Source organism: Aethalodelphis obliquidens, unplaced genomic scaffold (assembly GCF_003676395.1).
Source record: "Aethalodelphis obliquidens isolate GAN/ISIS:26980383/991018 unplaced genomic scaffold, ASM367639v1 scaffold40, whole genome shotgun sequence".
Classification (NCBI taxonomy): Eukaryota; Metazoa; Chordata; class Mammalia; order Artiodactyla; family Delphinidae; genus Aethalodelphis; species Aethalodelphis obliquidens.
The window spans coordinates 6489161-6501518 of NW_020837984.1; the positions used below are offsets into that span (position 1 = coordinate 6489161).

Sequence of the window (12358 nt, forward strand, 5' to 3'; positions counted from 1 at the left end):
AAACAGAATTAAAAAGTATTGTTCTGATGTTGACTTTGATAATTACATAAATAAAGGCTTAAAGCTGACTTTGAAACACTTTAGGATTTCCTTGAACTAGTAGAATTGAAAGCAGAGTTTACCTTTCTTCCAAATTACTGCAGCAGGTAAGAGCAAACAAAGCATTCTATACAGAGAAAAAAGCAAAACAAAAGCATTCTATAAGAGAAAAGAAAGAAAGGCAAGAAGGAAAAGAAATATTTCAAAATTAAATACATAAACAAAGAGAAAAATTAGGAGATAAGAGTTATGGTAATCAATGTAAATAAGAGTTAGATTTATTGAATCCTATGTTCCTGGCGCTGAGCTAAGGACTCTGCCCTGTGCAGGTAACAGAATCAACCTGCAACTCTTTCTGGCTTTGGGGTTTGAAACGAGGCTGAGCCCTGAAGAGAACTCTATGCAACTAGTAACAAATGTCTTGGTTAGAAACCTTGAGGAAAGGAGACTTTCTGTCTCCCAGTCTGGCAAGATTCCCTAAACTGTTGGGGAGATGGGGAGAGGTGGGAGAAGAATTAGCTCTGTGATCTTCTGGGCTGAGACCACAAGCCCTTCCAATGAGCCCTAGACAAAACCTAGAGGCAGCAGGGACCCTCGAGGCCCATGTGCCAAGAGAACAGGAAGGTGCTTTTACCAGGGCCCAGGGCCAGATGTACGCAATTTGCCCTAACTCCTCCATCAGCGAATACCCTATTCCAGGAAGCCACTATTGACCATCCCAGCCCTCAAGTTTAGGCAGCCTGCTTTAGTCCTCCCTAAATGCCCTGACCCCATCTTATCACGGACCATACCATATTTTAATGATCTTTGTATATGCTTGTTCTCCTTCATTAGACTGTGAATTCTCAAGAGCGGGAATTAAGTATCTCCTGTGCCTGACACATAGTAGGCGATTTAGTTCTACAACAGAAGAATATCACTTATATTTGACTGTTTCCTCACTAAACTCTAAACTCCATAAAATTAAAGAATATACATCTGGTTTTATGCACAATTAAATCACTGGAGCCTCACACAGTGCTTGGGACAGATTAGATTATCAATAAATATTTTTGAATGATTAATTCTGTCTTCTCTATGATTCTATCTTCTCTATCTACTGTGTCACGTTCCAAGAAAAAGCATCTTCTTGACATTCTTTTCCTTGTAACGACTTAGTGTTTTAAATTGTTTCTGCCCTTTAACGTTTTAAAATTTGTCATCATTTTCCCGTTTTCATCCTCACACTCACATGGAACATGATCTCCACTATTTGAAAGTGTGCGATTTTGATTCAGCCTTGTATTTATCCTCCTATTGCAAACTGCCAGCCTTCCTATCAACCTCCGTTACCTAACTGCTAGAATGCCATGAACCAGGGGCGGTACTTAAAGGTGAACAGTTAGCCTCCAATTTACAAGCTTGCTTCTCTCCGGGGTAACTGCAAAGTCACACGTTCCTGGGTGTGACCTTTTCACGACATAATCTCCTCCACGAGTGGGTTAGTTAGATTATGTATGACTATAACCGATTAAATTAAAAGTGTGGTATAATGGAAGAGTTAAAATAGTATTCGCTAGGCAAGGTTGTGGAGTTTTTAAAAATATATGATATAGGCTTTCATAAGAGAATAAGAGAAACAAGGAAAACATGTTCCAAATTACCTTCCAAGCAGTTAGTCTGGATTGACAGTCCCACTGACAAAGGAGGGGACCAAACGCTCCTTCGCACCGGTGTCGGCGGCCGCAGCCGGCGCCTCTGTGGGCGGGGCCCCCGGAGCCTCCAGGGACCCAAAGGGAGAGGGGGCGGGGTCAAGGCGGGTCCAGGCCTTCAGGGGCGGGTCCTCAGCGGGCGAGGGGCAGGCTGGGAAGAGGCGCCATATTGGCGTCGGCCGCGCTGTATTGTCATAAATAGAGCCGGTTTTCTGGTGTTTTCACTACTCGGTTGGATGCCTCGGCCGTAGTAAGTGAGACAGTGAGCGAGCAAGCGAGCTACAAGCGAGCGGAGGAAAGTGGACAGGAGGAGAAGGGAAGAGCAAGAACAGGACTCCAGAGCGAAAGACTCGCCGGTGAGGGAGGCGCAGGAAGCGATGAAAGAGATGTCTGCGTAAGTGGTGGGGGCCGGCGGTTGGGGGCGAGGCATAACGGGGTGGGCTGGGGTGGCCGGCCTGGCACCCGTTTCTGTTCCCTGCCCCTCGCGCCGTGCCCTGAGCTCTCTCAATGGTCTCCTTCCCCTCTCCCGGCCGCTTGGCAAGGGCACCTCCCCTACACCCGGCGGCTCACCTGGCCACCGCTGCACAGACTCGGGGACTGCAGGAGTCCCCATCTGTCCCTGGCTGCCCTACCTCTGAGGACGCCCCCAGACAAGGTTGCGGCGGAAGAGAGGCGCGTGTGTCCGTGGGGAGAAATTGTCGGTTACTCTCCTGCCCCCAGCGCTGTCTGAGCCGGTCTCTGCTCCTGTCTGCATTGGCGCAAATACCATCCCCCTCCCTCCCCCTCCTCCCTTCCTGACCGGCTGTCTCCACGTCTCCTGGAGTGAATGACCTATCCCAGCCCATGGGTTTCTCTTTCGTAATGACTATGGTCTCCCTGGTCTCCCCACCTATCCACAGTACATCTGCCGGTCTATACCTCCTGCTCATACTTTGATAAGTCAGAAACAGTGTCCGTGCTTGGCAAGATTTTGTTGTAGCTTCTTACATTTTAGTTTATTAGGAAATAATTTAAACATAAAGAAAAATGCAGAGAATAACATAAGCATCATTTGTGTAGCCACCATCCATCTCTCCCAAAGCATAACTTTCCGTGTGTGTGTGTGTGTGTGTGTGTGTGTGTGTACACACATATCTTTATTTAAAAGAAAACAAGCATACCGAAGACATCTGAAGGATTCTGTTACCTTCTTCAGTGGTCCATCCACCTCCCTCTCCAGAGTTCCCCTGTCACAGTTCCAAATTTGATGCTTATTGCTGCATGTTTTTTATGCTATTACTATACATGTATGTGTCCATAATCGGCATTGTTTTACTTGTTTTTAAGCTTTATATAACTAGTATCACACTTGTCATTCAACAACTTCTTTAGTACAACATAATATCTTTGAGATTTGTCCATGATAGTATTTTCAGCTCTAATTAATTAGTACTACTGTATTGTATTCCATTGTAGGGATACACCCTAATTTAGTCCTTTTCCTGTTAGTGATTATTTTAGGTCATTTCTAAGTTTTTTTTTTTAATGTTACAGTGTGGCAGTGAACATTTTTGTACATGTCTCCTTGTACACTTGTACTAGACTTGCTCCAAGGGTGTTTACTTATAAGTGGAATTGATGAGTGGAAGGGAATGTGGAATTCTGTTGCTTGCCTTGTTTTCCTGTCTAGATGAGGGAGGTTCAGAATAATGGATTTGGAATTTCAGTGCTAGTAGGGACCTTGATAGTCAACTTTTTCAGCATATAGATAAGAAAGTGGGGCCCAAGGTAGCTGGTGTCATAGACTTCACTTAGACAATGAAGAAAACAATTAACTAGAGTGACAGAATGTTAGGACTATAAACTCTGATGCAAGCAAGGAATGTTAATGTATGTTTTGGGAACAAATCTAGTTGTGATTGCTTTTTAAAAGCTAGACTATTTCACTAGGACCTGCTAATGGGATGTTTTTGTTTCTTGGGGGGGGGGCATTGTTTTTACTTAGAGCTTTCTTTCGAGTGGCTGACTGCTTTTCAAAGACTGACTGTAGATGGTACTTGACTTAAGTCTGCAGGGTGTGTAGTGGAGGTGGCCCTGGCCCAGCTCCCATTCAGGCTCTTTGCATTTGAGCTGAGTGGTGTTGGTACAGCTGTCCTGATGCCAACACAGGCTGCTTTTGGCTTGAAAAGACATCCTAACCATGAAAGCTTGAGGCAGTATGAATAGTCCTTCATCAACACAAGCACAAAATATCCTTTTTTCGTTAAAAAAAAAAGCGGGGCTCCAACCATTAGTACTTACTAAACTTTTAAGGTAGCTAAAGTAATGAGTGGATTGAGAGATTTAATGTATCAGTATATGGTACTTTAAATTTTTTCTGCTGTTTCCTTTTTCTTGAACAGAAACACCGTGCTGGACAGCCAGCGTCAACAAAAGCATTATGGAATCACCTCTCCAATTAGCTTGGCATGTCCAAAAGAAATTGATCATATTTACACACAGAAATTAATTGATGCCATGAAACCATTTGGAGTATTTGAAGATGAGGAAGAATTGAACCACAGGTATGTCACTTAACAATGCAAAATATTTTATAGTACATTCTTTAATCATTAATTCTGTGAACATATATCAAGTACCAATTATGTCCCTGCCTAGGGATATAAAAATGACAAAATGAAGAGAAAACTTGGCCCTCCTGGAGTTTATATTTTAGTTGAAGGTTAGAGGAGGAAACTAACAATTAGCCAAGTAAGTAAAATAAATACAGTGTTACACTTGACAAGTGCTGCTGAGAAGAATGAAGCTGGGAGAGGATGTTGTCAGGGAAGGCCTCATTGACATTTGAGGGAAATTTTAAAGGTGAGAGAGGAGCTATGTGGGTATGAGGGAAGAGCATTCTAGGCAGAAGGCTTGAGGTGGGAGTGTACCTGGTATATTTAAGAAAGAGACAGCAGGGTAGCCTAGGTATGTGAAGCAGAGTGAATAAGAAGGGAAATGTGGGCTTAAAGTAAATGAGGTGGGAAGGAGCTTGGAAGGAAAGGTCACTTAGGACCTTGAAAGCCATTTATAACGGTTTTGGCTTTTACTCTGAGTGAGATGGGAAGCTGTTAGGATTTTGAGCAAAAGATTGACATGATTTACTCATGTTTAACATAGTCACTCCGGCTGCTTTACCGAGCATAGTCTGAAGGGGGGTCAAAGGCAGAAGCAGGGAAACTAGTTAGGAGGCTATTATAATAACCCAAGGAAAAACATGATGGTGGCCAGAACTAGGGATGGCAGTGGAAGTGATAAGAAGTAGTAGAATTCTGGATGTATTTTAAAAGTAGGGTGGTTTAATGACTGTGGAATGTGAGGGGGTGGGAGGGGAGGGGTCAAGGACGATGCCAAGATTTTTGGTCTCAGCATCTCGAAGGATGGGATTCCATTACCTGGGGAAGGCTGAAGGAGAAGCAGGTTCGGACAGATCAGGAATTCAGTTTTTCATGTGTTATCTTTGAGATGCCTAAACTCTTCTATCTTTCTTCTTTTTTTTTTTAAATCTGGATTTGGATATGCCATTGGTTTCAAGTTTGTTTTAATATCAAATTGCTTTTATTAAGTAAATTTTATAAAAATTAGCCAATAAATTATTTACCTGTTTTTATTATCCAAAAACTCATAACTGTCAGTGAGAGAATGCTAACCTCTATTATCACCACACTGAATTGATTTTATTCCATAGTAAGGCCAAGAAAGTTGACAGTTCATTTGGCCTCTGCAGCTTTATTGAAGGTAATTTTGATTTTTTTATTAGGCTTTTTGAATTTTGAAAATAGCTCAAAGACCAAAATACTATCAATCACATTTATCGTCTCTTTGGAACTCTTAGGAACCTAAGAATGCCAAAGAGATGTGCCATGTGTCAACAGATGTGATAGCATTAGCACGTGTATAATATGCTTTTACTCTAGCACCAACACAAAGGTACTGCCTATATGTTTAATTACTTTTTAAAATAGTTTGTTTTTGGTGTGTGTTTGTTTTCATCTAAAGCATGTTATTTTTTATTATAGGCTGGTTGTTCTTGGTAAACTGAACAATTTAGTAAAAGAATGGATTTCTGAGGTCAGTGAGAGTAAGGTAAGACTCTAAACTAAATTGAATTCATAGTTTCATTATGTCCTGGTAGTAAGATGCAGAGTTGAGAATAATCAGAAATACATTAAAACTTTTTAGTATACTTGGAAATGAATTGGTGTAGATATTGAGTCCTAAATAAGTGAGGATTTACCCCAGAGGTAGCCAGTGTCTGACTGGAGTTCACATAAATGTCTTGCTTGACTCACATGTAGTAGATCAAAATTTAACTACTGAGATTTTACTTTAAAAGCCAGATTTCAGACTTCTTGTGAAATACCAGGTCTGGCAGCACTGGGCCTTCCTTTGTGCAAGGCAGGAAGAGGCTTGAGTGGAATTGGGCTCCTCCCCTTCAGTGCTTCATGGTCCCCATCACTCCCTGCTCTCTCTGACACAGCAACTGTCAGTTATCAGTTTCTGTGTTTCTTATGTGTATACTTTCGTCATTTGCATTCCTGCCTGGCCCATGAGACATAGGAGTTTGCAAACCCTAATTTATACTTACACAACTTTTTCCCCCCTCTGGTAGCTTAACTATTTTTCTTCTAAAATCGATTACATTTTTCTTGCTTTCTTAGAGTATTTTGAGTATAATTGAATTCTCATTTGTCAGGGAATCATCACTATGAATATTATTTTACTGGCTGTAGTAAAATGAGGTGTAGGGCATGTTCAACTGGGTAATACTATTTGCCCCTTCATGAAGTGGCTCAAACTGTTGTATTTTAAATTTTAGGGTTGTTTTTTTTTTTTTACAGTTTTCCCATCTCTTAACAGCATTCAGCTGAAAGTTAATGGCTCACAGCAGTAGTGTCTCTCTCTGTCAAATCCCTTTCTGCCCACTAATCTGCATCAGTTTAGAAATTAGATAAACACCTGTTAGAATTCTTTCTTTTACAACTTGTATTATTTCCTTCTGTACTTATGATACATATATAAAATTGGTTCTTTTAAAAAATGGGCTCTGAATAAGGTTATGAGGGACTGTGCTAATCTACAATCATTGAGTTTAAATAAATGGTCTTTACGCTGTTTACTTTTGCTGCCAAATGACTATCTGGCTCATTTCTGAGCTCACAGCAGGGTTATCAATAGTAGAGGTTTTCAGTTAGGTTGAATTCTGAGCAGGTGAAATGCTAGTCATGAGTAATAAAAAAAAAAAAAATCATGCTTGTTTCTCTGCTACTAGCTGATCAACTCCTTAAGAAATAAACCTTATTCACCTGTGCAACCTCAGGACAGAGCTCAGGGATTGAATAAATGTCAGCCCATAATTGCTATGGGTATGCAAACCAGATACACAACTTGCTAGAATTCTTTTAAAATCAGAGTATCAAGCTTTATGACTTCTTGTGTGGTCTTTATGTCAGCTGATGTGGTTGTGCTGAGGTCTTTGCTCCCATCCATATTCTAGGATACATCAAGGGAAGTCAAGTGTTAAACTATTCACAAAAGAGGCTAGATTACTTTATTGAGAGATACACCTAACTAATTTTCTTACTGTGTGGTTTTTTGCACCTAAAAGAAAAATCCAGTAGAATCTGTTCCAAGGTCAAAAGGTTTTTTTGTTTTTAATTATTTAAATTGCTTTTTCCCTCATTTCATTCACATCAGTGCTTTAATCTGCAAAGACCAGTAGCTGGTTTCCATTTAATTTCTAGGCATAAAACCATTGTTAAAAATTTGAGGCTTTGCCACTGTTTGGCATTTTTTAAGCAAAGAAAATAAAATATGTAATCATTTTAAAAATTTTAATTGGTTTTAACATCTTTATTTGCATAGATAAGGTGATTGGTCTTTTTTATATCATTATAATTCCCTTTCATTTATGCATATTTTAGTTTGAAAAATATCTGAAGGATTTGAGTTAGATCAAAGATCATTTTAGTATTCTACACACAGTTGGAATATTTAAAGTTTAAACAGTCCAGAACTCCAAGTCAAATCATTTTAGTTAAATACTGTGGTTTGTGGGGAAAATACTTTACTCTGTGATTCAGTTTATCACTTTCTCATAAATCAAGAAGAAATCATGCTTTTCAAAGTAGGAAGGTAAACTAAAAGGGGCTTCTCTATCCTTTTGATTCATGTTAGTCATCAATAATTTTATTAACTCTTTCTAGCTATTATTTGTGGTACTCTTGAAACATGTCCGTTAAACAGAAAATAACAAACATAATGTCCTGTTATGCAGATACTTTTAGTCAAGTTCATTAGCAGATATTACTCTCTGGAACTTGGACTGGGCATTTTGGGGAAATAGAAGTAGTAGACAGAGTTCTCACCTTCAAGGAATTCAAATATAGTTGAAGAGATGGAACTAACATACACAGAATAAAAAAAGTCAATAAATGTAGTATAAAAGTGGTTAAAGATAATAACAGTAGAGGAGCACAGGGGGAAAAAGGAGCTTGTTACAAGATGGATAATCAAAGAAAGCTTCATGAGGGAGGTGGAACTTGAAGTGATCTTTGAAAAATAGATGGTATTGAGATACCCAGAGAGGATGGCAAGCATTTGAGAGAAGGAAAATGGCAAATGCAATGGAAAGGAGACTAGGTTATGTAACGTGTTGGCAGTTGGAGCTTCAGAAGGGAATATTAGGAGACAAGGCAAGAAAGATCCTTAAGAGCATACTGTGGATGTCCTTGGGATCCAAGGATCAGAATCCGTAGAAGAATGCATTGGCAAGTTTTGAGCAGAAGAGTTATGTAATAGAGTTAATTTAAGAACACCAGCCAGTGAATTTTTAACAAAATGGAGTAAGAAATAAAGACTAATGGCAAGAGGGTAACTTATGATACTGTCAAATAGCACAGAATGGGAGTGGGTGGGGAGGAAGTGACATGTGAGGGATATAACCTAAGAATTGGTAAGCCAGGAAGAATAATAATGACTTATAGGTATGGGCAGTAAGGAAAATAAGGAACAAAAATAGAGAAATCAGGAGGTATACCTGGTTTATCATAGGAAGAATTTTTTGCTAGGTTTCAGGCATGTATACTGAAGTGGATCAGAAAGTCTGAGTGAAAATATCTGATGGGCAGTTAGAATTGGCTCTAGAGAGAGGTGAAAAGTAGCATTGTAATTCTGGTACAACCAAAAATATGTTAATTAAAGTTGTTAGATTAGGTCTCATAAGGAGATCATGTCAAGAATTACCCCACTTTCTGGCAGAAATATTACAGAGCTAGAATCAATAAGTTAAGCATATCTGTCACAAAAACTAAAGGGGAAATAGTATTAGTCAAGAGTATGATAACTGTAGAGAGCTGAAAGTGCATTAATTTGGTAGTTCCAAGTTCCTTGGTGACTTTTAAGTGATGGAGCCAAATCAGGTAATTTAAGTGATGGAGCCAAATCAGGTAATTTAGGGTCAAGTGATAAAAAATGTTTTTCTTAAGATAGAGATGTGTGCATGTATACTGGACACAAATTTGTCTTGTCTTTCCTCTGGAAATACCTTCATTACTTCAGCTGCAATCAAAAAAGCTCTGAAGTACTTTTACAAATGTCAGGTCACCAAACTTGACAAATGTAGTACATATCAGTAGCATTTAGGCAATTTTTTAAAATTGAGGTATAGTTTATTTACAATATTATATAAATTTCAGGTGTACAACATAGTGATTCTCAATTTTTAAAGGTTATATACTCCACTTATAGTTATTATAAAATATTGGCTATATTCCCTGTGCTATACAGTGTATCCTTGTAGCTTATTTATTTTATACATAGTAGTTTGTACCTCTTAATTCCCTACCCCTATCATGTCCCTCTCCCTTTCCCTCTCCCCACTAGTGACCACTAGTTAGTTCTCTGTATTTGTGAGTCTGTTTCTTTTTTGTTATATTCACTAGTTTGTTTTATTTTTTAGATTCTACATGTCAGTGATATCATACAGTGTTTGTCTTTCTCTGTCTGACTTATTTCACTAAGCATAATACCCTCGAAGTCCATCCACGTTGTTGCAAACGGCAAAATTTTATTCTTTTTTATGGCTAATATTCCATTCTGTATATATACTGCATCTTTATCCATTCATCTGTTGATGGACACTTAGTTTGCTTCCGTGTCTTGGCTATTGTAAATAATGCTGCTATGAACATTAGGGTGCATATCTCTTTTCAAATTAATGTTTTCATTTTCTTTGGATATATACCCAGGAGTGTAATTGCTGGATCATGTGGTAGTTCTTTTTTTTTTTTTAATTATTTATTATTTGGTTGTGCCGGGTCTTAGTTGTGGCAGGTGGGCTCCTTAGCTGCGGCTCAAAGGCTCCTTAATTGTGGCTTGCTGGCTCCTTAGTTGCGACGCATGGGCTCCTTAGTTGCGTCATGCAAACTCTTAGTTGCGGCATGCATGTGGAATCTAGTTCCCCGACCAGGGATCAAACCCAGGCCCCCTGCATTGGGAATGTGGAGTCTTAACCACTGCACCACCAGGGAAGTCCCTGGTAGTTCTGTTTTTAGTGTTTTTTTAGGAACCTTACTACTGTTTTCTACAGTGGTTGCACCAATATACATTCCCATCAATAGTCTACAAAGGTTCCCTTTTCTTCACATCCTTGTCAACATGTATTAGAGCATTTAGACAATTTTAATGCTAAATAATTTGAACAATTGAATGCCTTAAAAATTTTTTAATTTTATTTTAGAATCTCCCACCTTCTGTTGTGGCTACTGTTGGTGGAAAAATTTTCACCTTTGGCTCCTATAGGCTTGGAGTACACACCAAAGGTAATTGCTTTTCTATGTTTTACTGGTAAGAACTTACAATAACAAACTTATTTGTTGTTCATAATCAGAAAATACAGAGGAAAAAATTCCCATTATCTCACTACTAGAGTACTATATTATTTCCTATACTCATCTTACGTAGTTTCTTCTGTACATATGTTTGTGTATACAAAAATGTAATACATATTCAATATACTGTTCTTGATAATAAATACTTTGATTTGCAGGAGCTGACATTGATGCACTTTGTGTTGCTCCAAGACATGTGGAGAGATCTGATTTTTTTCAGTCTTTTTTTGAAAAATTGAAACACCAAGATGGCATTAGAAACTTAAGAGTAAGTATCCTCTCGTATTTAATATTTTGAATTTGTTAACAGATAACTGCAAAAGCTAGGGCTTATGATGGTTGATGTATTTCTTAAGAAGTTGCTGTATCTTGTTAAAATAACAGTAATGACTAAAAACATGGGCTTTTTAGTTATACACACCTGTGTTGAATCTAGAATCTACCACATATTAGCTTGTGGATTTTGGTCAAGTTACCTATTCTCTCTGAGTCTCAGTTTCCTTAGCTATCAAATGAAGATCTAGTGATAACATTCTTATAAAGTTTTTTGGAGGATTGATGAGATAATTTACATAAATCATTTACTATAATATCTGATAAATGGTTGGTGCACAGCAAATGGCTCATTATGTATAAGGTTCAACTAGTAACTCTTTATGTGTGTATATCTAGCCATTCATTCAGCAAATAAAATTTCAGCACCAATGATTCATCAGATACTGGCCTTAGTCCCACAAATACAAGAGCGAACAAGATAGTTTATGTGAGGGAGGGACTGGGGGTACTAAGCAAACAGGTAGTTTTAATGCAATCTCAAGTGCTTGGATAAGGCGAAGCTCAGAGGATTTGTGTTATTTGGGTGTCTGGGAATGGAGAAGGAGGTTAAGAATTTGTTAGGTTGGGGAATTCCCTGGTGGTCCAGTGATTAGGACGCCAAGCTACCAGTGCAGGGGGCGAGGGTTTCATCCCTGGTCGGAGAACTAAGATCCACACACGGCAGTGGGGCCAAAAAATTTACAAAAAAGAAAAAAAAATTGTTAGGTTGGGGGATTAAAGAAGGCTCAGAGAAACGTTTCTACTAAATCCAAATGATATAGATTTTTTTTGATAGATTAGTCATGGGATCTGATATTTTAATATCTAACACTAGTGCTTTTTGTAAATAATCAGTTTTCAGCTAAGTTCAACAAATAGTAAATACCCAGACGATAGCAGTTCTGCCTGCCAGTTTCTGATGAATATTTTTAGAAGGATAATATGTTAGGTAACTACTGTCATGGACATTTTGCGTATCTTAAACAACACAGTCACAAAGTAGAAGTGCTTGCTTAGGTAGAATGAGAAACTAAGAAAATTTTCAGTTTTCCTACTGAGTTAAAATAAAAATTGGGAGAAAAAGTATTCATGTTACTGGCATTTGGGAAGGATAAAGGATTACACCTTATTTGTTATAATTGTTTTCTTTTATTGTAGGCTGTAGAAGATGCCTTTGTGCCTGTTATAAAATTTGAATTTGATGGAATTGAAGTAAGTGTTAAATATTTTTCTGACTTTATAATTGAATTATTTAACCTATATGGGTTTGTTTGTTTGTTTTATAGTTTAAAAATCAGACTTATATAGGCACAAATTTTAAGGAATCAAATACTCTAGTCATGGTGAGTCCTTCCTCACCATGGAAAAGGAACCAGCCTCCATCCCTACCCCCAAGATGTTTAT

At 38.5% G+C, this 12358-nt stretch overlaps 1 protein-coding gene across 4 annotated transcripts in view; it reads left to right on the forward strand.

Annotated features, from left to right (window-relative positions):
- Positions 1-1887: 1887 nt before the first annotated feature.
- Positions 1888-12358, forward strand: part of PAPOLG (poly(A) polymerase gamma) — a 35847-nt gene continuing 25376 nt past the window's right edge. Inside the window, exons 1-6 of one of the 4 annotated variants that reach the window (XM_027131762.1) lie at positions 1888-2124; positions 4112-4273; positions 5768-5834; positions 10489-10570; positions 10798-10907; positions 12113-12166. In XM_027131762.1, the coding sequence (XP_026987563.1) occupies positions 2108-2124; positions 4112-4273; positions 5768-5834; positions 10489-10570; positions 10798-10907; positions 12113-12166 (492 nt within the window). In that variant the 5' untranslated portion in view covers positions 1888-2107. The remainder of the gene's footprint in view (positions 2125-4111; positions 4274-5767; positions 5835-10488; positions 10571-10797; positions 10908-12112; positions 12167-12358) is intronic. The other 3 variants (XR_003438235.1, XM_027131760.1, XM_027131761.1) reach the window with 3 other exon arrangements.